The following is a 26782-nucleotide window of genomic DNA, read 5'->3' as shown; positions in this document are numbered from 1 at the left end:
CCACACCTCACACACCACACCTCACACACACACGCCACACATCACACGCCACACCTCACACACACCACACCTTAAACACACCACACCTCATACACACCACACCTCACACATGCCACACCTCATACACACCACACCTCACACACACCACACCTCACACACGCCACACCTCACACACACCACACCTCACACACGCCACACCTCACACACACCACACTTCATACGCAGCATGTACTGCCCATGTGGGGTTTTTGAAATGTGCCCAAATGATTTCTTCATGTACTATCAGAAAAGCTGGAAAGCTGGTCACAGGGTTCTTGTGAATCTCTTCATCTGTAATGTTGACTTTACAACCCCACTGAACTGACGCATTGCCCTTTGGTATAAGAAGGACAAATATTTTAAATATAATTACATGTACAACGGAACATATCAGAATCAGTGTGCAATGTGATGTCTTTTGATTTGGAGATAAGGATCCAGATCAGAGCATTCATGTAGGGACGTATATTTGCTCCATGTCTTAATGAACAGCTGCAGGGAAAACACCAACTTAGACATGATTAAATTCTTATAAACACCATTTAAGACGCACGAAAAACTGTTTCCTGTACTAATCACTTTATGTCTGCCATATCTAGTTATTTTACCTAAATTTGTTGTCATTTATTCCAGCAGAGGGCAGTGTTTATCCACTCATATTAAAAACGTGGCACATCCGTCCATCCTGTATTGCTGTCCAACGCGACATGGGAATACGGCAAACCAGATTGAGAGTCTTCAGAAACGGGCATGCCAAGTTTTGAAAAGCTCATCTGTCTTTGGCACGAACTGCCCTACAAGACATAATAATGTAAAGAGTTTACGTTTAGCTTTTAAATCCTCCCTTTTAGAGAGTGGTTACCACCGTCTGGGGTTCAGCAAACCAGGAAAAAGAAAAACAAATCGAATATTACAAAATAATAGAACCGAGAGATATCGAAAACGACAAATCCCATTCTGAAGGAGAAATTTAAAGAGTACTAGAAGCTATTATACATTCTTAGGTGAGACATTTTTTGTGTATTAGATTCGAATTGTTCATTTTAATAATATATGGTAAATAGTCACTCAATTCGGTTCTGTAAAACGTGTATATGAGTGTGAAAAATCCATCCAATCCAATCTAGTTTCTCTCCAATCTATGTGGGTATGTGGAAGGGATGTTTCACAGATACAGTGAAATGGTTACTCAGTAAAAGTCTTGAGACATACAGACGCCAATGTTTCCCTCCGGCACACAATCTTCTTTCAACCTTTAGGTGGAACCAATTGAACATCGTAGATGATTTCAACACCGTCCCCTTCGGCCTCAACATGACAGAAAATAACTTTGTTTTGTATTTAATTTTCCCGGAATATGTTTAGGAACACTTTTCACAGAATCGTAGTTGTCTAACACACTAGAGTACCCACTGTGGGAAGAATATCTGTTGTATATGGCACGTCGTAATCGATAGTGGGCCGCAATGAAGAAAGATTGAACAAAAACACAGTGTTGTAGCAGTAACGAGAATTTGTATATTTAAATTTTTAGACAAAAAAGTTACTATGTGTTTGCTCGATTGCTGAGTACGTCAGCACCAAGTTCCTGCATCAAAATAAACCTACATGACAGTAAGGCCTTAAATGGCCTGAATCAGCTAAGTAATTTACTATTTTTATGTGCGATTTACAAAGATAATTAAAGCCTCTTATATTGCGCAAATATTAAAATTTAATATTTCACAGCCACGATCATTAATTGTAAAACATATATGTTAATATTACATCGAAAGAAATTCACATTCTAAGGTTCTACAGCTGTTGAAATGTTTGTAAACAATAGTCTGCCATGTGGCACTCTGAAGTACACTGGGAAATGTAGTTTAAATTGATTTATTTTTCAGGATCTCAGGAGGGAGCAGAAATACAATTCCCACAAACGCCGTGCTGGCAGTTCATTGGTTAGTCCGTGTTTTGAGGCCGTGACGGTAATGTGATAGGGCGGTGACATGTACCGCTGTGTATTGTTTATAGTTCTTTGTGGATCTCTGCTGGGACAGAAATGACAGCCTGATAGTCGTGGACAGTCTTGGATCAGTCGATCAGATAGAAGAGAAGAAAGAACAAGATTCCAGCAAGATTTTGTTTATGTTTCACAAGTACACATTTAAACTACAAACAGTACGAAGTTCTTGATATTTGTAAAGGTAGGTCGCACTCATGAGTATTATGTTAATAAACATGGAAGTCTTTCTTCTCATTTTACAGGACATGTTTCGCTGACATGTTTCTTCAAGTGTATTGTGGTGTATATTTTTATATGGTGTTCTGTTGCATTTTCGACGAACAATTTAATTTGCCAATAACAATAATAACAACGTGCAAGTAATATGCACTATCAATTAAAACTTGCTCCGAATGTAAGTAGAGAGTTGAGCGTGTGCCGCACTGCGTGGCCATGGTTGCCAGAAACGTGAGATGCTCAGTGTTGACATCTTAAACCGCTTGTGCGTGTAGTCATAACGTGCAGTCCTGTTTTTATTTGTTATTTTTTTGGAGACATTTCATTCGTTTTTAATATACAACGTAGACAACACTCTGGCATGGAAGATGTTAGCATGCTCTTCATTTTGGGAGCTGCGGTTAACGTTTGTAAAGTTTACGTTTGTCACTATTAATATAAACTTCTCTATATTACCCTTATAATTATGAGAGCATCGGGTTTTTGTTGTTGTTGTTGTTTGTATTTTGTTTTTTTAAGTAACTTTAAAGTAACGAATAAGAGGATACTTTTCTGGTTACATTCCCCTGAGGAAAGTAGGCGCGTTTCCTCACAAGTTCTTTGTCCTAGTTTAGTTAATATAACTCAACATTAGGTGGCAGCAGGTAAACTGGCCTACAGCAGGTGAGGAGGTCTCGCGCGGTAAATACACCTTGGTACATACATAGACAAAGGGTTGCCAGATATTCTTTAGCAACATATCTACATGTTAGTATGTTTATCTGTACGATTATACAGAAAGACTGAACTAGAACTAGAAAGTTGAGTTGTTCTGAGCTTTAAAAAAAAACTTATTAGCTTAGTGTGCTCAGCACTGAGTTCTGTTTTATATAGTATAATCTTTTTTAATAAGGAGTGATGAGGAAAAAGGAACGGAATTAAGCAAAAACGCAACAGAGAAATGCAGGGTAACAAAGAACAACAGTAAATAGCTGACATTATCATCTGTATTTTTATAGTAACATGATCACTTTGGATGTTTTACCAAGTACATAAATGGTTATATAGATTAGAATACACAGAAAAGTTCTCTAACTACTGTATATTATTCATTTCAATGACCCTAACCCACAACCTGGTATTAAACCTGCCATTTCTGTATGTTTTTCTGTTGACAAACCCATATAGCAGGACATTTGAATGACCCAGTCCTTCTCTCTCTTCCCCTTGGCAGACACAGTTCTTGCAGAGTAGGGCCCTAGGCCTGACCCAGTCTGGCAGCCATGGTACTGATCCTGGGTAGGCGTCTGACCAGAGAGGACTCGGCAGTGCGAGAGTCCCCGGCGGTCAAGCGTAAGGTCCTGGAGATGGACGCCAAAGCGCTGAGCAGCCACGACGTCTTCGACTTCTCCTCGGGCTCGTCCCACGCCGAGAGCGTCCTGCAGATGTTCAACGAGTTCCGCGACGGCCGCCTCTTCACGGACGTGGTGATCAGCGTGGAGGGCCGCGAGTTCCCGTGCCACCGCGCCGTGCTGTCCGCCTGCAGCAGCTACTTCCGCGCCATGTTCTGCAACGACCACCGCGAGAGCCGCGAGATGCTGGTGGAGATCAACGGGATCCGTGCGGAGGCCATGGACGCCTTCCTGCACTACGTCTACACGGGCCGCGTGCGCATCACCACCGACAACGTGCAGTACCTCTTCGAGACGTCCAGCCTGTTCCAGATCGCCACGCTGCGCGACGCCTGTGCCAAGTTCCTGGAGGACCAGCTGGACCCGTGCAACTGCCTGGGCATCCAGCGCTTCGCCGACGCCCATTCGCTCAAGCAGCTGGCCAGCCGGTGCCGGGCATACGCCCTGCAGAGCTTCGGCGACGTGGCCCTGCACGAGGAGTTCCTGGACCTGCGGTCCGACGAGCTGGAGGAGTACATCGCCAGCGACGAGCTGGCCGTCGGGAAGGAGGAGACGGTGTTCGAGGCGGTGATGCGCTGGGTGTACCACGACTCGGAGCACCGTCGGCCCATCCTCCGTCAGCTGCTGCTCCACGTGCGTCTGCCCCTGCTACACCCCAACTACTTCGTGCAGACGGTGGAGGGCGATCAGATCATCCAGAACGCGCCAGAGTGCTACCAGCTGCTACACGAGGCACGCCGGTACCACGTGCTCGGCAACGAGATGATGTCGCCCAGAACCCGCCCGCGCAGGTACGTGCCCTCGGGATGGGGTTGTGGGCAAGGGGAGCTTCATGCCTTTCCTTCTTTTTTTACAGGTGTGTACCTAACCCAATTCAGATTGTAAGATAAGGCCTCATAAAAGCAAGGGTTGGAACATCGAGACACAGCACCAGTTCTTTGGAACTTCTTAAAAACCATCATGTGTCTGTCTAATGGCTATGAGACAGAGGAGAACCCTTTCATGTTTTCCTCTGAGACGTCAGGTCCCTCCAGGTGCTCTGGCTGTTGACTGACTCTGGTCCACCTGGTCCTGTTGGCTAAGTGCGCGGGGCTGCATCAAAGTGCAGCTTTGTTGCTGTAGCCTTTAGCAGCTTAACAGCTCTGCCGTGGTACACAAGAACAAACCTGTCTCAGTGTGGCCTGTCTGGTTTTGTCTTAAAATAGCTTTGAACGAGAGCTGAGTTGCAGAACTCAAAAACGTAGCCAGTAGCTGTTTTTTTTTTTTTCTACAGGGAAACTTCCTGAATGTGTGCAGACACGGGTTCAAACTAGTATGTGGGTAGTGACTCAAAACTGGGTGAAGGGTTTAGAGCACAGGTCTCTGGCGGGAAAAGCAGCCACCTGAACAGAGGTAGGAGAGACCTGAGCTCTCTGGGCCTGGTAAACGTAAATGACACTATGAAGAGGGCTGTTTCACCAACCATACCCTGTGTTTATCCTGTCTATCTTGCCAGACAAAGAAACGAGGAGAGGCCAATGGTGCTATAAGTGTCTGTTAAACATGGACTACCGGGTAGAGTACGCATTCCTCTGCTGCCATGTCTTCCACTTGGCTAAACACCTGACTAAACACCTGCGTAAGCACCTCACACCTGGCCTTCAGTGCCTGCTCCCATGCGAGTCCATGTGCTCTTTGTTTTTATTCTGTGATGCAAGGACGGAAATTAATAAAAGGGTGGCTGGCTTTTTATTATTGTTGCTGACTTTGTTAGTTGGTATTTGCTTCAGTGCTGAACCAAATGATTTTGGAATGTGGCCAAACAGAAAACACCATCCTGAAGTTATCAGTTGAACTCTTTAAGTTCATTGTTTTAGTTGACTGTGATGTTTTAGTTGAATGTAAGGGCTGTTGGAAGTGGAGGTGGCAGTTTAGCTCAGTCACCAAGATGGTATCATGTGAACAGATAATAAAGGTCAGCAAACTACTTGTTTCGCTAGATGACAAAAGAAAAGTGCTGGTCTCTTTGTGAAGTGTGTGAGGGGAAGAATGCCTTCGACACAAAAACATTCCTCATGCTGAGGAAGTAAAAGAGATGATATTTTGTTCAGTCGGGTGTCATTTAGCGGCCAACAGAGGGCCGAGGTTTCACTCCCTCTGTCTCCGGGCAGATCCACACTACTGTTTCCTTGTTTGCATCATTTTCCCTGATAATTATATAGAGCTCTTAATTTCCGGCTGTCTTGCCCAAACTATTCAGGCAGGATGCGGTTGACTCTCCGCCATAGGAAAGACAGCCAGGACACACAGTGCGTGTTAAAATGTCCACTGAGTTTCCTGGAAAGGCCCCACAGGGGGCAGCGTGTTTGTGTCGCGAGGCGGTCGGCCGTAGCTAGCAGCTGCACGCGGTCCTCCTGACCTTGATCTCTGAGCAGAGTTGCAGTTTAGCTCTGACTTTAACCTTTTAGCTTTTCCTCTACCTCCTCCTGAGAGAGAGAGCAAGTGAGAAAGCGAGGGAGAGAGAGACAGGAGGCACAGAAATGGACACAGCCTTTATGGGATATGTTTAGATAAAATGTTTCCGATGCAAAGTGCTAGCGTTGGCTGTAAGTTCACCTCTTGCTCTCGGCAGTAATCTGCAGACCGCTATTCTTAGACCATGGCTGACCGTGTTCTGCACTGCTCTCTGTTCTGAGAGTCTCCGGGGATGACAACTGGTCCAACAAACATGTTTACTTAACGAGTTCCACTGTGCAGGGGTCATCATAGCTCACAACACAGTGCACGTGCATATTGTTCAACCGAGCCATCTTGCTTTCCAAGGCTGCCACGTTCAACTAACAGAAGAATGTGCTTTTCATTTTACTTTGCAGGTGTAATCAGTCTAACAAACTCGCAGTAACCCAAGAAACTACACTTGATCCAGCAGTGATAATGTGAAGCTGACATGGGGGTTCTGTTGTGTTCCGGCAGGTCCACAGGCTTCTCAGAGGTCATCGTGGTGGTCGGGGGCTGTGAGAGGGTGGGGGGGTTCAACCTGCCCTACACAGAGTGCTATGACCCAGTGACCGGCGAGTGGAAATCGTTGGCCAAGCTGCCCGAGTTCACCAAGTCCGAGTATGCGGTGTGTGCCCTGCGGAACGACATACTGGTGTCAGGTGAGACACGTGGGCTTGAAAAGTGCTCAGAAGTAGTTCTGCCGTTATCGCCAAAGACGAAGGAGTGTCAGTCACACGGAATGGTCAGTTGTGACTGAAATAATATAATTCTTAGTTTTTCAGCAAGAAGATGAAGGTGTGGGTGGGCATATTCCAGAAAAGAATACAAGAAGGTTTTGGGGGGCTTCTGGTAAATGCCAGACAGCAAAAAAGAAACTGTAGTTCCCTTTACATTAGATTGTGTCTACCCATTTTTTCTGTTCTTTATTCTCCAGCCCAAGGGGTTTGCATTTGCCCATATGGTTCATCTTTTTATACTATCCCATCTCCAATCACTACTCTTCAGGGTGATCAGGTTTCTATCAAATTCTCATTACCTGCCTGAGGTGTGTTGGCAAATAGATCATGCAAAAAATGTGGACTGGCTAGACAATTAGACAGTTGACGTGTGTTCATCAATCACGGAGCCATGATTTCTGTGGGAACCCCTCTGGTATGGCAGAGGACAAGAAATGAGACATCAGGTCTGCTGAAAAGATTGAGAGGCCAAAGAGGAGGGGGAGGGGCCATCCACCCACTGTGAGAGGAAAACAGGGAGCGAATCAGAGCTAGGCAAAGAGGTGGTGGGTGGAGTCTCAGCGATCTGTTTACATTTACCATGTGCCAAGGTCTCACATGTCTCCGTGAGACTCTCTACACGTCAGCAATAGTGTCCCTCTCTTTCCCCTCTCTCCTTCTTTCTTCTCTCCGCCTTCTCTCTAATTTTAGATCTCTCTTCTATCCTGAGTCTGTTCTTTCCTTAGTCCACATATTTCACTTCCCCACTAAGACGGATGCAGCGGGAGGTGGAGTAAGTCCAGGCCTGGATGTTCAAGTCCAGGCACCAGTAATATTTCAGGATCAAACCTCCAGAATTCTGCTGCAGGTCCCTCGTGACACAAAGTCATGTGGTGGGACTGGAATAGTGCCGAAGCACTGGTGGAGTTCACTGGGCATGTTGGTCCTGTCCCTGCATGCCATGAGGGGCCATCTCAGTCCACACAGAGCAGCAGCTGCCAAGACTACAGAAGCCCAGGCACAGAGAACAGGCTTTACTATTGGCTCTGTTATCTGTTATCACAGTGGTTTTGAGGGTGTCAGTCCCTTTGCATTATGGTACTTATGGTTAAAATATGGTCAGCTCTGTATCCGTTTTCTCCCTTCCCACCTCTCTCTCTCTCTCTCACTCTCTCCCTCTCTCTCTCACATTCTTACCCACTATGACACTCACATGCACTCACACACAAACACTCACTGCCATTCTATATCCCACAATTCCTCATGGTGTCATATGCTTCAGTTTGGAATGTAAGGGAAACTATGACCCAATTGTGTGTGTGTGTGTGTGTGTGTGTGTGTGTGTGTGTGTGTGTTGGGGGGGGGGGGGTTGTTCCTCAAACTCTTCATGTTGCTTGCAATCGTGGAAATGGTTCTACTTCTTTATAGCCTGTGATTCATTGGGAACAGCTGTGAATGCCTCATCTTAACTGATGTTGACTGTAGATGTTATAATTTATCCAGAGTGGGGCAGAGAGAGATTTAATAGCATTTAGTCACAGAACAAATGTGCATGTGGTTAACTTGCATGTTATGTTATGTGGTTAACCCTTAATATGGAGAAAATAAATATACCACAGTCTCTATTTGCTATAATTCAGGTGAAACTAAACTCATTATCAGATCATTTTCGTCATAGAACTTTAGTAAATCTGAGGGTCGTTTTTGCCTCAGTCCATCTCACATTGCAGTGCTGACGGTGTGTGTTGTGGGGCTCGTTTCAGGGGGACGTATCAACAGCAGGGACGTGTGGATGTACAACTCTCAGCTCAACATCTGGATCCGCGTCGCCTCCCTCAACAAGGGCCGCTGGAGGCACAAAATGGCCGTGCTCCTGGGCAAGGTGAGGCCCCCCCCCCCCCCCCCCCCACACACACACACTCATACACACACACACACACACACGCGTGGGCACCGTCCCGCTCCTCACAGGAAAAGCCACATTGCTGTGCCGCTTCCTGTCAAGCGAACACCTTGTTTCTGCTCAAACCTGATCAACTCGTGGCTAAGCTCCTTACTCTTCTGAGTTGTGCAACCAGATTAATTAAACTTGGACGTGTAAATCTCCAGATTTGCACCCAAATTGGCAGCTGCCTCAGCACCAAGCAAGAAGCAGGCTTCCTTTCCTCGGCGAAAGGGCAGAGAGAAACTTTGCTATGATGTCCCCGTGGGGAGTTGTTGTTGTTGAACTTCAGTGAGGCTCAAATGCCACTTCCTGTAGAACAAGCATGTGCAGTCTTCTTGTAACATACTAATTAAGCTCAACTAACTGGCGGATGCTGTCTGCCCATGTGTCTATCTGCTCGGCTGTCTGTCTGTCTGTCTGTGTTTGGGTTCGTCTCTTGAACAGGACTCTTCCCCTCTTCCCATTTCTGCCGCTCCACCTCTCTTTCGTTCTTTGCTTCTCTTGTTTGATTTTTTTTCTTGGTTTGTTATTCTGTGACATAATTATTCTCCCCACCCCGTGAGTCACTCGGCTTCGTGATTGGTTGGTTATGGTGGGCGACTGTGTACCTGACTGGATATGTAAACACAGGACCTTGCAAATTAATGACTTATTGGAGTAGTGTGTATCGGTGGAGGCTTATTTCCTAGTGTCAAAATAGTTTTTAAGAATGATGGATGTTTTGACCGGGGGAGGCGGGAATGCAGCTGTTATTGTGAAAGGTCGGCCATTGTGTTGCTCTGGGAGAGGTGTGTTTGTCATCACAGGCTCAAGGCGGTATCTCACAACATCAAGTGTCGTGTCTTTGCAGGGTCGAAAGGGCAAAGGTGTAATAACAATGTATATTACCGCTGCTAATAAACGGTGGTGGTTTCCTGTCTTGTATCTTTCCCCACAACATAGTCCCTTTCTGTGGCTGAGTGCTTATTGAAGTTTGTTTACTACATTGACAGTGCACTGTATAATTTATCACGTCAGGCCGAGCAGCAGTGTGTGTTACTAGAGCTATGATATATTTTTTGGTTGGTGTTGATTGGGGAGTCACATGAAAACAGCGTTCTCAACAGTGGTCCATTTTTAAACTTACTTCACACCTACATGGACTTTATTAGGTACACTTTTACCTGCCTTAAATATGACATTATCCTTTGGCCAAGGGCATTTTCAGTACAGCCACACTAACACAATATTAACACTCACATGCTTGTGATGGTTGTGGTGGTTGTGGTAGTGGTGGTGGTGGTGGGTGCTGAACTGGTCAATGTTTATGACACAGCAGTTTTCAAATGTCATTGTCACCGCTGGGGTGACGGAGGTCAGACACCCAAAATGATCCAACCATCAGAGGCCTTGCGACCACCGATGGAGAGCTCGAAGTATCTCCCCTCACATCCAACTCAGCGCACAGAGACCTGAGGCCATGTGGTGTTTGAACTTGCATGCTGTTACGGAATTAGAAACCTTTTATCCTGTTTTTTTTGTAGCGCATTCCTAGGTACATGCTTAAGCTCGCTTTAAAAAACATTTATAGTGTCTTTTATTAGGAACGATGAGATTTATAGGAGGCTGTAAGAGGTTTTTTTGCTCTGATTGGCAACCTCTCTAAAAGCAAACAAAGAGGAGGCTCTGAACCTCGTGTGTTCTAGAACATTCTAGCTCCGCCCACGGCCCAAATGGCTCCCAGCTATATATCATTAGCATCAACGTGTTTACCGCGCACCATGTGATGGCCGGTGCCCCCATGTGGAGTGTAGGCATAGAGCACCTTTTGCTCTAGGTGTGCTCAGAGGAGCATTTCCAAACGTGAATGACCAGCCTGTGGTTTACATAATCTCATGGTTTATCGTTACGGTAAGGGCTCGAGATCCTGGTTTGGATCCTGGACAGTGTACTCAAAAGCTGAATATTCAGGTACTGACACGGCGTTCAGCCTGTACCTCATGTCTTGTTTACACACAACACGTTCTGGGGAAGAAAGAAAACGATCCGTTTCATTCATTAAGTCAGTTGATCGCCATTAAAGCAGCTTGGAAGAGGGACGTTATGACAGTATGAACTTTGTCTTCTGCAACAATGTTCTCTATATCCTTTGTTTTTCTGTACTATATCCATAGTGTCATCAGCATGAGCAAAGAGATGAGCAAAAAGGCACGTGTGTGTGTGTGTGTGTGTGTGTGTGTGTGTTTAGCGCTGACCTCGGCATCTCTATCTCTGGCATGTGTGAAGTTGGCCATGGAAGGGCTGAACCCCTCTCACCGGACCTGAACAACCTGCCCTGTTCCTCTTACCTGTTCCTTAATTACAGACAGACGAGAGGCAGAATGAGCCCTTTTGTTCGCTGTCATTACGAAAACACTTAACCGTTGATGGTTTTTGTGCCGTGGTAACATACAATATTAAATAATGATTCATCCGCCCCTTTTTCTCTCTATCTTGGTCTTGTTTCTATGCCACCCACCTTCTCTCTCTTTTCTTCTTCATCTCTCTCCCTCTCCTTCTTTCTTGTTACCTTTACCTCCCTTTCCGTTTCGGCTTCCTCCCCTTCTCATCACAGGTGTACGCTGTGGGTGGCTTCGACGGCCAGTCTCGCCTAAGCAGCGTGGAGTGTTATGACTCCTTCTCCAACCGCTGGACAGAGGTGGCGCCCATGAAGGAGGCGGTGAGCTCTCCCGCGGTGGCAAGTTGCGTCAACAAACTCTTCGTCATCGGCGGAGGCCCTGACGACAACACCTGCTCCGACAAGGTGAGTGCGGAGATCCACCCGAGGAGCAGAGACAGTATGTGTGTGTCTCAAAGTACACACATGACGCAAGCTCTAACCGTGGCGTCAGCATGGAGTCCTATTGAAGTCGTTAGGCTTTGACATCACGACACGAGTGAGCGTCAGGCCGAGTCACCTCCGATAAAATGTCGTTTTCTATAGCTCTGAAGGAAGAGCTCTGAGACATCTCGGATGGAATCCGCGCTTGCTGATTGGGGCCGGGAGCGAAGGCCGAGCACGTCGTGTCCAACTTGGCATTTTGCTCGACATTCTGCACGTTTGGAGGTCTCTCTGTTACAAGACATTAGTTACTGTCAAATACAGCTTCCCAGTTCCTAATGTTTCATAGCTGGCCATGGTGCCAAACAGCTGAACCTCATGTACAGTGATATGTTACCGAGGTGCTGACAGATTGTAACATGCTAACATCCCCGACCACGGTAAACAGTGGACTAGTCAGGCGAGCACCACGACCCACTACTGTAGCAGCTGCCGCCTGGACCCACCATGTTGTGCCATTCCGGCCTTTTGAGGTTTCTTTTTCCTGCTCTGGATATATAGGGCAGTCTCAGTGCACCATGGCCCCCAATTTCGCCTTCAGCAGCACAATATGCCTGCACTGGCAAATGCCATATGGTGCTGCCCCCTACTGACGGTTTGCTGTAAGGCCACTCTGACCTGGATATGTCAGACCTGCTCTGATATGTTCTCCAGGTGACTGCATGGAGAGGAGCCGTCTGCAGGGCCCGGCCACAGATATTTGCTGGTGCCCAGACGATGCACTCTGACTCCTATTCAGCACCCCCCCCCCCCCCCTTCACAACCATAAAGTTGTCATACAGTGCAGCTAATTAATGGTTTATAATGCCTATTCAACAATAGCTTTTGTCTAACCCCTGCAGACAGACAGGGTTTTGTATGTTTACCAGACTGTGTGACAGAAAGATTTATGACTTTAAGGGCACATATCAGTAAAGATCCATCCTCCTCAGACGTGAAGGCGGACGACTTTTACTCAGTTGTTTGTTTTTCAGTGACTGCCACTCAGAGAACCCTCAAATCAAATCTCCTCCATCTGTGAGATACTGTGGGGTTAGTGAAGGTCCCGAGTGCTGATGTCTGTGGTGATTGGTTAATGCGGGCATGTGGGCTGGGACGTGCCATGGCAGCCAGTCGCCTGTGGGCCTCCGGGTGCTGGTGGCTCCGTACGATCCTCAGCACGCAGCGTCTGCTGTTTCCAGATGGCGTGGAAGTGTGGTCTGACATTCACGCCGGCCCCACTCCCTTCAGTCCGCCCATTCCAGCAGCGCGAAGAATGATGATTGAAATAGAACCAAGGGCCTCTCTTTCAGGCTCTGTTTGTGTGTGTGTGTGTGTGTGTGTGTGTGTGTGTGTGTGTGTGTGTGTGTGTACGTCCCATTCCTTAAACAGCTGCAGTCCTTCGTAAACTATTCCACCATAAGCCTTCAATGTCTATATCTGTGTAGAAGCTCTAAATGTTACGTTGCGTTTGGGGAAGCCTTCTGAAACTTCTGACCACCTCTGGCCCCACTTGGTCAGTAAGTGTTCAGAATATTCTGAGAGTGGTCTGGATTTAACAAAGTATGGTTACATTTCCACTACATGGCCTGAAAAATGTAATAATACCTTGCCTTTAAGGACCCAGGCTGATGCAATCTCCTACCTGACATAGCAGGAACATTGAACTCCAGGAAGTGTTATAAACAGTCAACTTGTTTCTTTCAAGAGAATGAAGCAGTCAGCACATGTGCTAGTAATGTCCCTTTGCCACCAACAGTAACAGTTCATTCCCTGCGGTAGGAAAAACCAGTTTTCTTTTGTTGTTGTATTTTATTGCCATCCACTAAGGATGAAACTTGGCATTGATTCAAAAGGTGGCTACCAGTGACCGATTCTACAGCCTAAAAAAACCATTCTTTTCGATCGTAATGACTACAATATTTTTTCCCATCAATTCACTCTTTGAAAGAACAGACAGCTGCAGACTGACTAGTAGGATTCACTGTACCGCTTTTTTGAGAGATTAACGCTCGGTTTCCATGGAATCATGCAGCACGTTTTCAAACACCAATCAGAATGCAAGGACAGGTTTCTGCAGCAACCTATTTTACTCAAACTATCTTAGATACTATCTTATCAGCAGTAATGGTGGCGGTGACCCAAACTTAAAATTACACCGTTGCCATCCGGAATATATAAACCCTTCTAAACGAAGTAGAATAATGTGTAATATTTTTCTGTTAAAGAAAGTGAAAGTCAAAAATTGAAAAAGTGCACTTGAGTTAGTATTAAAGTACCTGCACTAAAAGGTACTTATGTAACGAAACTAGAAATAGAACTTGTATTGCAGGTAATCAAATTACAGTCCCCTAGATCCAGGATGTTCAGTATTATTGGCCTTCTTTTGACTGAGATTGGGGTGTGACAACAAAGGGGCCCAACAGATACATCCACCATTTAATCAGAACAGGGGATTACAAAATCCAGGACTGGATTAGGATTTGAAATCCAGAATACCAGTGTTATATAAGACAAAATGATTCGTGTAAGGTTTCTGGGCAAATTTGCTGTGGACAGACATAGAAAACTATGTGAAATGTTTTGTCTGTCTAAACATCTGTGCTTATTTTTGGTTAATTATAGAGATAAATATAATCATTAGTAGGTTCATATAAGGTTCTCTTGTAACACCATTTTATGGACTCACCGAAGTCACCAGATGTGGGCAAATTTGTAGCGGTATTCATAGTGTCCTAAAGTGAAAGTAACCATTTAATTATGGACACCCTCCATCACAAACTGGACTCATAGCACTTGCGGTACCTGAACTATGTGCTCCTCCCAGACACCATATTATGAGAAATGTCTTTTTCAGGTCCAGTGCTATGACCCAGAGTCAGACTCCTGGTTGCTGAGGGCCAACATTCCCATAGCCAAGCGCTGCATCACTGCGGTCTCCTTTAATAATCTCATCTACGTGTCTGGGGGCCTCACCAAATCCATCTACTGCTACGACCCTGTAGAGGATTACTGGATGCACGTGGTCCACACCTTCAGCAAACAGGTATCTCCTCCTGCTTGTTGGGAAAGAGGGCAAAGGTTTGGGTAGTTCTACCAAGTCTGTGTCTGCTTCTCCTACACGGGCTGTATCTTTGTTTCTCTGATGTTCTCCCTCTCTCTCTCTCTCTCTCTCTCTCTCTCTCTCTTTCTCCCTCCCTCTTCCTCTCTCTGTAGGAGAGCTGTGGCATGTCCGTGTGCAATGGGAAGATCTTTATCCTGGGCGGGCGCGGTGAGAACGGAGACGCGTCAGACAACGTTCTGTGCTACGACCCGGCCACCGGCATCATCACAGGTGTCGCCGCTATGCCACGGCCCATCTCCTACCATGGCTGTGTCACTATTCACCGCTACAATGAAAAGTTCTACTGATGACCCCAAAACACCCCCAACCACCCCCCCCCCCCCCCACACACACACACACACCCACACCCGTCCTGCAAGGATGAGATAACCTGAGCCGATGATAGCGCCTGCATGTCCCCACAACTGCTCGGACCACAGGCCCTGCTGGTCCAACCCCAGTACTGCACAGGACCGGGCCCCTCACACATCTTCATGCATCATCACAGATGCTCACTGATGACATCACCACATGCAAAAACCACCGTCAGACAGACCGGGTTGCATTTAGCATCTTCCCCCGCCTCTGTGTTCACTTAGTCGGGTAGGCCCCCTACCTCTTCGCCCTCTGGAGTCTTCCCTCCATCAGGCACGTGCCTCATTTCGTTTCTTTTTTTGCTATTTTTATTATTATTATAATTATTACGACATTTATTATCTTTGTGTTGTTTTTGTCATTTGTTGATATTTTATTACAGTGTTTGGTGATTATGTGGTTTATTGTGAATGGTAGATGAATGGAGGTGAATGGTGGATGTGAGGGGAACTGTTGATAGTGCCGTCGGACCCCTGTGTGTGTGTGCATGTGTATGTGTGCGGGCGTGTGTGTGTGTGCTGGTGGAGAAGGTTAGACCTGTACCACTAAAACACGTGCATTAACTTGCAAGGAGTTAGAAGAGGTCCGGAAGTGTGATTTTTTTTTTAGCTTAGGTTTTTACTGCCCATGTGTTTGTACATGTGCTTTTAGTGAATGGTGATCAGTAGCATTAGTATTGTGTGTGGATTCCTTGACATTTAGCCAACAATGTGCTCTTTGGGATAGCAGAAAGTCATTACCACAGAACCTAATTAGGATAGCAAGCATATTTCTGTAGAGTTGATGTGAATAGGATATCACGTATGGTTTTGTCAGAAGACCTCACAGCTGAAGTATTCTTAACTATCGTTTGTGCCTGTTAGCAATCTACTCAACGCATTGACCCAAATTTAATAAAGAAATAAATAATAATAATTATTATTAGTAGTATTTTTATTTATTCAGTGCAAAGTGTACCGAGCAGCCAAGCTGTGTATTCGTGCTGGTTAACGTGCTGGTCAGAGCGGATTGTAATGTTAGGACCACGTCTTTGAGCACATTGGTATTTGTTTTTTTCTAAGTTTTTGTTAGTTGTTGTCTAACTTATTCATGCTTGGTGAAGGTTTGTGAACCCCAGCAAGGCACTTTTGAACTCCTTCTTGAATGTTTCCCCCTTTCTCCTACACAAACTCTATTGTAAGTATGAACAGGGGCTTTCACTGTATGAGCCCACGACAGCCCACTGTGGCTGGTGAAAGGCCCGTACCTCCCGTCTGGGGGTGCAGTCTTCTGTCTTCACACATGCGCCACTGCGCTCCAACCTGTTTAACATGTAGTGCAGGACACAGATAAAGATGTAGCAGTCTGAAAGAGAGAGAGAGACTGAGATAGAGACTGTGTGTGTGTGTGTGTGTGTGTGTGTGTGTGTGTGTGTGTGTGTGTGTGTGTGTGTGTGTGTGTGTGTGTGTGTGTGTGTGTGCGCGCGTACACGTTCCTGCCTCATTAAACATATTGGTTGATGTTGACTCCTAAAGATTTTTTTTTTTTGACTCCTAAAGAGTCCTAAAGGACTCCCCCCCCCCCCCCCCCCCCCCTAATCACCCAAGGTGAGCAGGGGAGTCTAATGACATAAAACAGTATTTGAATCAGGTGGTTCAGACCTGCCGTTCCCAAGGAACTGTGGTGCCTTAATTCCACTTATGTCATGATTATCAGACTTATTGTTTTGTTTTTCTTCATGCCATTGCTGTTTTGGTGTGTGGCACTTTCAGTGCGTCTTTTAGAGTGCTTTTAGTTCGCTTATGATTATTGTTACGATGGCAAACTGGTTGTACAGCTACGTAGGTAACAGCCCTAAGGATACGGAATCGACTGTTTGAGTGAGGAATTACGTAAGTTGTACCTCACAGTCATTGTTTTGTTTCAGACTTGTCAAGGCATGAAAACCGCCAAAAACTAGTGGCAAATGGAACATAGTTAAAACATTTACGCCATGCGAGTGCATCACAAAACATCCTGTTCGGAACAGAAGCAACCTGACTGTACTCTGTTTGTGTTCTGTTCCTATTGTGATATTCCAAAGAGGCAGACAGCATTTTTTTCATTATTCTCTGTATATGTGTGGGAAACCAATATTCATCTTTCCCTTTTTCAGAGTGATAGAAATGTATGAATGCTCTGTATAACAACCATGTAATGAACCTGACGTTGCTTAATAAAGCTGTTTTTCATATGGCTTTGTAAGACATTGTCCATAATGCTCTGTATTCACTGTCTGACTGTTGTCTCTCATTAGATCCTCATGCTAAATGCGGAGTCACTAGATGCCATGTAGGTAACCTCGAGACTACGGTGCTCAGATGTACTATCCTGTAGCTCAAATCCAAGCAGAAGGGCTCTTGATTGCTTTCACCTGCTTTCTACACAATGTTTTCTTATTGATTTAAGGAAGTTAATATTGATGAGTTCTCTGGCATCAAATTATTGAAACTGGTTATGTGAGTGTGTCAGGCAAATAATTCTTAGATCTCTTGTATGGTAACTTCCTCCTTAGGAAGAAAAATGTTCATTGCCAACAGAGCGTAACGATAGGCTTACTTCCTGCATGCAGAGAACAGTTGTGTTAATACAGGAGATTTGGTAAATAGAAGACCAATATTGTGTGTGTGTGTGTGTGTGTGTGTGTGTGTGTGTGTGTGTGTGTGTGTGTGTGTGTGTGTGTGTGTGTGTGTGTGTGTGTGTGTCTGTGTCTGTGTGTGTGAGAGAGAGAGAGAGAGAGAGACCCCCACCCCTCCGTACTAAAGTAACATTTGTAAACTGCTCCCTAACGACTCTTAACGACTGTTTAGTCTACTCGGTCTAATAAATTCTACTCTTTTTGCCCGACCCCCTAATTTTCTACCAGTTAATTTGAAAATTGGGCTCAATACTGCTCTGAATTTGCTTAAAGCTTAAATCAACAGCTTTCTCGACACTTTCTGTAGACAATGTGGACGACAGCTTTAGGCTTTATTTGAAATGAACAGTCATTGTTTTCATTTTACTCAATGTGATAAATGAATAAGCAATGAGAGTATAACAATTTTCAGGCCAGCGTTTGCTATGTAATTTTATGTAATTTAGCTTAGAAACAAATGTATTTATTTAAAAACGTTGTATTAGGCTATGGGGGGACACTGACATTTTTGAAACGCCTAGTAGTAATCTTACCCACGTTTAGCTCCATGTTAATGGTTACGTTAGTTATCGTTTTCTAATAGTTATATCAACGTTAACTGCTCCATACTAACTGGGCAGTTACGTTTCATACTGGGACTGGGGTCCAGCTGGGGTCCATATTCACAATAGTAAATTCAGAATGCACATTTAGTTGTGTTTAGAGAAAAAATTGAAAGTATTTGGAATATATTATTATTCCTTGTGGAAATATATATATGTCCAATAGTGTCCAAAGTGATGTATGTGAGAGGAGTCATAGTCAGAGTTGTTGTTTTTTTTAATATGTGATATATATATATATATATATATATATATATATATATATATATATATATATATATATATATATATATATATATATATATATATATCACATATATATATATATATATATATCACATATTAAAAAAAACAACAACTCTGACTATGACTCCTCTCACATACATCACTTTGGACACTAGAGTAATGTCCCCACATTGGACAGTGCTATGGATTCCTATATACTAATTTCTACAGACACATGTGCCCTGTCTTGTCTTGAGGTCTTTATTATAAGTATTGAGACTAGCAGGAAAGAACAAATACACTGAGTCTCTCTTTCATTAAATCTGACTCTGGTGGCCCGTTTTCATGTGGTAAGAGCGTTACTCTTCTGTATCTAGCAGGAGAAATAACACTCTTGGTTGATTACCGCCATCTGCTGTACAGAAGTGGAACATCTACAGACAAATTACAATCAAAGCGAACCACGTTTGTCTCATTAAAATATAGTGTGTTTATAGTGTGTTTAGGTAGTGTTTGTGTATTCGTTTTCAGAACCCAGAGGATGAATTTAACAAAGCATGTTATTACCAGAAGGTGTCAGTATAAAACAGAAATATTTTTTAAATTCCGACATATGCAATCATAGGTGGCTTGGAGATATGGCTCCAAGGACCTTTTTGGTATTTTTGATTAGCTCAGACATTAGCTGAAAGCTTGTGAGTTTACACAGGCCATAATAGGCTATGTGAAAATGATTTTTACCCCTCGGTAATATAAAAGTAGTAAAAAAGCTCTTAATGTTTTCATCAATCAGTGAAAAACAGAGTTGCTCATACATGATTGCATGAATGAATTTTAGAGCAATTAAACATCCCAATACCACAACACTGACAAACAAAACCTTTAAAAAGACATTTAAAATGTTTAATTTAAAATGTTCTGTGTTTTAATTAATATAGCCTACTGTAATTATGCTGAAAAATTGCTGCATGGCGTCCGATAATACACATAATAGTTTCCGCTTTATGTTGGAACAACGCAACGAAAATGATGCTTTACTTTCTGTGCTCATGGCGGCACAGCGGGTGCTGATGTTCCGCTACGAGCCCTGCAGGGGGCACTGTTGAACCACTTTTTGCGCTGGAGGGCGCAGTACAGTAGTTTAAGTATGTGTGGCATCACCTATGGGCTTCTGAAATTTGTGTCAGGGAATGACAGGAGCTCTGTGCTCGACTGGGTCCATGTAGCAACGGCCACGGCTGCAGAATCCCTGACAGCCTGCCGCACGCCGCCTTAATTGACCTCTCTTCCTCCACCCGTCTGGACTGTCACGGCGACCTCTTCACGAGCTCCTCCTCGCTGTGATCTGACGTGTGTGTAATGGGGTTCGAATCGCATGTGAGGCACACAGCAGAGAGAGAAAGAGAGCAGAGAGAGAGACGAAGTGTGTGCGTTTGTGTGTGGGGTGTGTGTGTGTGTGTGTGTGTGTGTGTGTGTGTGTGTGGGGTGTGTGGGTGCTTGCATGTGATTTTGGGCATGCTCATAAGCCTAGAAGAGACACGAATCCCTATTCATATCTGTGCATACATATTAAATTGATTACATCCTTAAAAATGGACACATATTTAAGCATGAGTATGTGTATAAATCAGAGATAGAGGTCTTGTTTTCTTTATTTTAACACTGTTTAACACACACCTCCCCATACCTTTGTGGTCACAAGGCAATCTACAGTTCATATTTTTCAAAATTTGGGATTTTGAAGTTAGAGGTAAACAGATTATTTCAATACATCCCTTTGTCATATATTAACCTTAATCTAAGAGCACATCTCTACAGCTTCAGTTGCCTATATGGTTGATTTGATAACCTCATGAATTAAACGGAACAAAGCTTTAATATGCATGATCATAACCAATGATGATGATGATGATGATGATGATGATGATGATGATGATGGCCATTGCTAAACCAGCTAGTTCTTCCTCTCTTTGTAGCGTCCGATTCCCAGAAGAAATGGCCGGTCTCAGGATGGTTTTGTGTGGCTAGGACTGTACACTACATCATTGAAACAACTCTTATGGTGTCCAGCCATAGACGACCCCCCCTCGGTAAGACATGTCACAGAGATACCAGCAGCTCTGTAAACACGCGGCTGCCGCTACGCTGCTGTCATTCAGAGGAGGAGAGGGTGGAGGCCCCCCGCGGAGAAATCCACGAGCCAACCAAAGTATGAATGAGTCACTGCTTACCACGCCTCAGGGGGCTCTGACTACATGCCTGTGATCCCCCACCTAATTGTGGGGCGTGAGCCGCGTGGTGTGAGACGCCTGACGGCTACGTGCGTGTGAGGCCGACGCCCATATCTGCGTGCGGTCCGCAGCGCCGAGCTCTCATTGACAGATCTGTGCTGTTCTGCGGCACAGATCTCAGGACCGAACCCCCCCCCTTCCTCTCCCTGCTGGTTGGCTACGTCATTGGTGCTGGAATCGCTGCTCATGAATGAGATTTCAGGGCTGAATGGGAGGTGAGGGGAGTGGGGAGGGGGGGGGGGGGGCTTCGCCGACCCCCTCCCCCCATATCACACACATTCTGGTTGCAGCGGCCTGAGAAAAAAGAGGAAGCCTGCACTCACTCACTCTCTCTCTCTCTCTCTCTCTCTCTCTCTCTTTCTTTCATGCACACAGCCAATAGAAATCTCCTCTCCACCCTGAGAGAGGGAACGCAGCACCGACACCGTGATCCGAATTAGAAAGAGGTGCGTTTCCCCGGGCAACTGTGCTCAGGTGAGAGAGGGTCTGTTCAGCTATGTACCAACACGCTGCAGGCTGGAGGCAGATGGGAGACAAACGTGTGGGCAGGACTGAGTGAGCTTCTTCAGAACGTCCCCGTTTGGCACGGAGGAGTCTGGTCCCAACACGTGATTTGTTTACACAAGGAGTGTAATTTGATGTTAGGGGTCGTGGAAGGAGTCAGAAGGAGAATGGGAGCAAAGAGCTATTTTCTTGTGAGAATGGACCCCTGGGGGCCAAATGTGGTGGCTGTGTTACCAAAGGTGAAAAGACAAGGGGGGATAAGGACACGTGCACACACACACACATACACACACACACACACACACACACACACACACACACACACACACACACACACACACACACAATATCATGGGTTTGAAATCATTATCAGACACATCACTTCCTACAGCTACCAATTGCACTTGGGTGACATTTCATGTGATCGGCCAGCAGTCCTGTACAGCTGTTTGTGTAGGCTACATGTGTGTGTGTGTGTGTGTGTGTGTGTGTGTGTGTTGATTTGTATGGTTTTAGATTGGCTGGTTTCTTATTTGTACAGTCTGTACCTTTTCACCAACTTACAAAATGAAGAAAAACAAAACAAGCCCTCCTAACGGACTGTCATGGCAGACCAACGCTGGACACACTTGGAGAGTTGGCCAATGAAAGCTCTCCTCACCAAACCCGTCCCCATCCCACTGCCCAAACTGCAGAATGCACTAGAACACTCAGAGCTTCTCTTAAAAGACTTCAGATGGGAGGGGAGTATGGTGAGTTGTTTGTTGGGCATAAACTGAAGGTCGGCCTGGAAGCAGGAGTATGGTTTAGAAAATCAGCATGGGCTCAGTAGAGGAGTGAGGAGTGTACCTCAGTAGAGGAGTGTACCTCAGTAGAGGAGTGAGGAGTGTACCTCAGTAGAGGAGTGCACCTCAGTAGAGGAGTGAGGAGTGTACCTCAGTAGAGGAGTGTACCTCAGTAGAGGAGTGTACCTCAGTAGAGGAGTGATGAGTGCACCTCAGTAGAGGAGTGTACCTCAGTAGAGGAGTGTACCTCAGTAGAGGAGTGTACCTCAGTAGAGGAGTGCACCTCAGTAGAGGAGTGAGGAGTGTACCTCAGTAGAGGAGTGCACCTCAGTAGAGGAGTGAGGAGTGTACCTCAGTAGAGGAGTGTACCTCAGTAAAGGAGTGCACCTCAGTAGAGGAGTGAGGAGTGTACCTCAGTAGAGGAGTGTACCTCAGTAGAGGAGTGAGGAGTGTACCTCGGTAGAGGAGTGTACCTCAGTAGAGGAGTGCACCTCAGTAGAGGAGTGAGGAGTGTACCTCAGTAGAGGAGTGTACCTCAGTAGAGGAGTGCACCTCAGTAGAGGAGTGAGGAGTGTACCTCAGTAGAGGAGTGAGGAGTGTACCTCAGTAGAGGAGTGCACCTCAGTAGAGGAGTGAGGAGTGTACCTCAGTAGAGGAGTGTACCTCAGTAAAGGAGTGCACCTCAGTAGAGGAGTGAGGAGTGTACCTCAGTAGAGGAGTGTACCTCAGTAGAGGAGTGTACCTCAGTAGAGGAGTGAGGAGTGTACCTCAGTAGAGGAGTGTACCTCAGTAGAGGAGTGCACCTCAGTAGAGGAGTGATGAGTGCACCTCAGTAGAGGAGTGTACCTCAGTAGAGGAGTGCACCTCAGTAGAGGAGTGTACCTCAGTAGAGGAGTGAGGAGTGTACCTCAGTAGAGGAGTGCACCTCAGTAGAGGAGTGCACCTCAGTAGAGGAGTGTACCTCAGTAGAGGAGTGCACCTCAGTAGAGGAGTGCACCTCAGTAGAGGAGTGAGGAGTGTACCTCAGTAGAGGAGTGTACCTCAGTAGAGGAGTGTACCTCAGTAGAGGAGTGCACCTCAGTAGAGGAGTGAGGAGTGTACCTCAGTAGAGGAGTGTACCTCAGTAGAGGAGTGCACCTCAGTAGAGGAGTGAGGAGTGTACCTCAGTAGAGGAGTGTACCTCAGTAGAGGAGTGCACCTCAGTAGAGGAGTGATGAGTGTACCTCAGTAGAGGAGTGCACCTCAGTAGAGGAGTGATGAGTGTACCTCAGTAGAGAAGTGCACCTCAGTAGAGCAGTGCACCTCAGTAGAGGAGTGAGGAGTGTACCTCAGTAGAGGAGTGCACCTCAGTAGAGGAGTGAGGAGTGTACCTCAGTAGAGGAGTGCACCTCAGTAGAGGAGTGTATCTCAGTAGAGGAGTGCAACTCAGTAGAGGAGTGAGGAGTGTACCTCAGTAGAGGAGTGCACCTCAGTAGAGGAGTGAGTAGTGTACCTCAGTAGAGGAGTGCACCTCAGTAGAGGAGTGAGGAGTGTACCTCAGTAGAGGAGTGTACCTCAGAAGAGGAGTGCTCCTCAGTAGAGGAGTGCACCTCAGTAGAGGAGTGTACCTCAAAAGAGGAGTGCACCTCAGTAGAGGAGTTTACCTCAAAAGAGGAGTGCACCTAAGTAGAGGAGTGTACCTCAAAAGAGGAGTGCACCTCAGTAGAGGAGTGCACTTCAGTAGAGGAGTTTACCTCAGTAGAGGAGTGCACCTCAGAAGAGGAGTGTACCTCAGTAGAGGAGTGTACCTCAGAAGAGGAGTGCACCTCAGTAGAGGAGTGTACCTCAGTAGAGGAGTGTACCTCAGAAGAGGAGTGCACCTCAGAAGAGTAGTGCACTTCAGAAGAGGAGTGTACCTCAGTAGAGGAGTGTACCTCAGTAGAGGAGTGTACCTCAGTAGAGGAGTGCACCTCAGAAGAGGAGTGCACTTCAGAAGAGGAGTGCACTTCAGAAGAGGAGTGTACCTCAGAAGAGGAGTGCACCTCAGAAGAGGAGTGCACTTCAGAAGAGGAGTGTACCTCAGTAGAGGAGTGTACCTCAGTAGAGGAGTGTACCTCAGAAGAGGAGTGCACCTCAGAAGAGGAGTGTACCTCAGAAGAGGAGTGCACCCTCATGGCTCACCGCACAGACTGTGATGATATCTGGCAGTCACACATTGGCTGCTGGGACAGTGTGACTGCTCAGTGACACAGAGGTCATGATGCTATGGTAACCTCTGTGTTGTATTAGCATATTAGCATATGCAATTAGCATATGGTCATGACATCACTGATTCTGACTTGTGTTTATGCAAGAGAACTATGGTAGAGATTTGACCACATTCCTACATCAGGGCAGTAAACAACTGGCAAAGATCACTAGGTTTCAGAGATTTGTGTGAAACCTCCAAAAAGTGTAGATAAATTACATGACTGTTTAGCTATAGACAACATGATGACAGTAAGAGTAATCACAAGTTAATGTATTGTCAGGTAGAATACTGTATGGACACTTGTTTTCAGAGAGTTAATATCAGTCAATCCCAAAGAACTGAAATGTCCATGTGCATCAGCACATTGGGTGTTGTGTGTGTGTGTGTGTGTGTGTGTGTGTGTGTGTGTGTGTGTGTGTGTGTGTGTGTGTGTGTGTGTGTGTGTGTGTGTGTGTGTGTGTGTGTGTGCATGTGTGTGTGTGCTGATGGGCATTATCTTTTTCTCTTGTGCTTCTCCTGGTGTGCATGATTAAAGTCTGCTGGTGTCCATCAGGAACGCGGAGCCTTATAAAACCCAATCAGTCCCTCTGCCTCCCAGACAGAACCTCTGAGCAGATGGTGCAGGACTGCGTGAGTTCTTATCCTGTGCCGTTATGATTAGGTTCTTACTTCTCAGAAGCAGCATCCTATAGCTGCCAGACTCCCTCTCTCTCAGTGACCAGCCGAGGGAGGATGGCGGGGGTGTTGCCGGTGGTGATGGAGCGGGGGGGGGGGGGGGGGGGGGGGGGGGGGGGGGGGGCTGGGTGTCCTCCGTGCCCCTCTCTCTAATCTATGCTTCAGTATCCGGTTCTATCCGGTTTTTGACTGCACCATCTCTGTGGCTGTGCAGGCAGTGTGGTCTAGGAGCAGCACGGCAGGTCTGGGATCAGTGACCTCTCCCTCCCGAGCTGATTAAACCTCTCTTCTGTGTGATGTAACTCACTGCTGGACTGTCTCTCCTACACTGACTGTGTCGTCTTCTCTGTCTCTCTGACAAGAGTTCCCAAAGCAGTAGAGCAGTTCTGGGAAAATTTGAAGACTTTAATCTGTTTAATCTACCACACTCTCTCTCTCTCTCTCTCTCTCTCTCTTTCTCTCTTTCAAATGCTTAAGATCAGGAGGTGGTGGCTCCATGATCAGGTGCCAGTGTATGTACTGCATGTGCTAGGTTAAAAAAAGGAGCTGAACAGAGAACCCTGACATCTACATCTAGTGAGGTGCTGACAAGGCAAGATCCCCCTATTATGCATCGCATCATGTCAGTGCTGTTTTTGGAAGGTGTGCGTGTGTTAGCGCACTTGTATTATGCATGTGCACAGGCATGTTTGTCTGTGTGTGTGGAAGGGGGGGGTGGTTAATACTCTGTCGAGCTGCAGTAGTTTGTTATTTAGATCCTAAAATGTCCTCTCTCCAGAGATTTTGGGTTGTGAAAAAAACAGCCTGTGATTGAGCCTTTAAGCCCATTTTCTTCTAACATTTCCCACCCTGGTGCGTGCACACACACACACACACACACACACACACACACACACACACACACACACACACACACACACACACACACGCACACACATAAACACGCAGTCCAAAGAGGAAAAATATTATCATATCTCTCACTCTGTCTCTCACTACTATGATGTCATGTTTTGATGTCCTGAAAGGGTCTTGGTGTGTTGCTCTTCTGTATCACGTATTGCAGGATCAGGACGTCCCTGTGGTTTCTAGTGCCAGTCCCTGCTCTACGTACTCACACTCTCCAAATGAAATTTTAATCGCTCCAATCCTTTGAATCTACTGCTCACCTTGCGGCTCTGATGTCAGGTAGACAACCAGCCTCAGAGTCTTTACTCAAAAGAGTGAAGGAACCGAACCATTTGAGTTACTTTTGAGTTATCTCAAAGTATGTTTATCTAGTTAAACATTAATTCAAATAAAGTGTCACTTGGTGTGTGTGTGTGTGTGTGTGTGTGTGTGGACACATTTCCAACTGCAGGATTTCATAGCTCCTCCTGTCTGAAATCCGAGCGGCTCGGTCAGACAGGAGGATTAGTAAAGGCCGTTTGATATGATGGCTTTCTCCTTTCTGGGAGCTGGAGTGAGAATGTGGAGAGAAGCACCCCTTCTAATGAGAGTGGAGGAACAACACAGAGCCTCATCAGAAGGTTTTCATGTCACTATTTCATGTACATATACTCTAGAATATAACTCCACGCTCACACGCCCGGTAATGCTATCTGCAGGGCAGCAGGTGAGTAACTGGAAAATATTATTTACTGTTTTGTCTGCACTCTAGCACACTGGATTTGTAACAAAATGATAAGGTGAAATGACAGAGGGAGG

At 45.8% G+C, this 26782-nt stretch overlaps 1 protein-coding gene across 1 annotated transcript; it reads left to right on the top strand.

The window, feature by feature from the left end:
* Positions 1-2024: 2024 nt before the first annotated feature.
* klhl24b (kelch-like family member 24b) lies at positions 2025-17322 on the top strand. Its single transcript, XM_077012139.1, has 7 exons — positions 2025-2228; positions 3477-4445; positions 6607-6791; positions 8612-8730; positions 11387-11575; positions 14490-14678; positions 14849-17322. The coding sequence occupies exons 2-7, from the start codon at positions 3526-3528 to the stop codon at positions 15041-15043; spliced, it is 1797 nt and encodes a 598-aa protein (XP_076868254.1). The 5' UTR covers positions 2025-2228; positions 3477-3525; the 3' UTR covers positions 15044-17322.
* The last annotated feature ends 9460 nt before the right edge of the window (positions 17323-26782 follow it).

The sequence above is a fragment of the Brachyhypopomus gauderio genome, chromosome 7, assembly GCF_052324685.1.
Source record: "Brachyhypopomus gauderio isolate BG-103 chromosome 7, BGAUD_0.2, whole genome shotgun sequence".
Classification (NCBI taxonomy): domain Eukaryota; kingdom Metazoa; phylum Chordata; class Actinopteri; order Gymnotiformes; family Hypopomidae; genus Brachyhypopomus; species Brachyhypopomus gauderio.
Note: the sequence above shows the minus strand (reverse complement) of the source record. Positions and strands in the feature narration are given on the sequence as shown.

Coding starts and splice junctions, on each gene's coding strand:
- klhl24b (XM_077012139.1), top strand. CDS start 3,526: ATGGTACTGATCCTGGGTAGGCGTCTGACCAGAGAGGACTCGGCAGTG. Junction 4,446..6,606: donor CCCAGAACCCGCCCGCGCAG/GTACGTGCCCTC, acceptor GTGTTCCGGCAG/GTCCACAGGCTTCTCAGAGG. Junction 11,576..14,489: donor ACAACACCTGCTCCGACAAG/GTGAGTGCGGAG, acceptor TGTCTTTTTCAG/GTCCAGTGCTATGACCCAGA.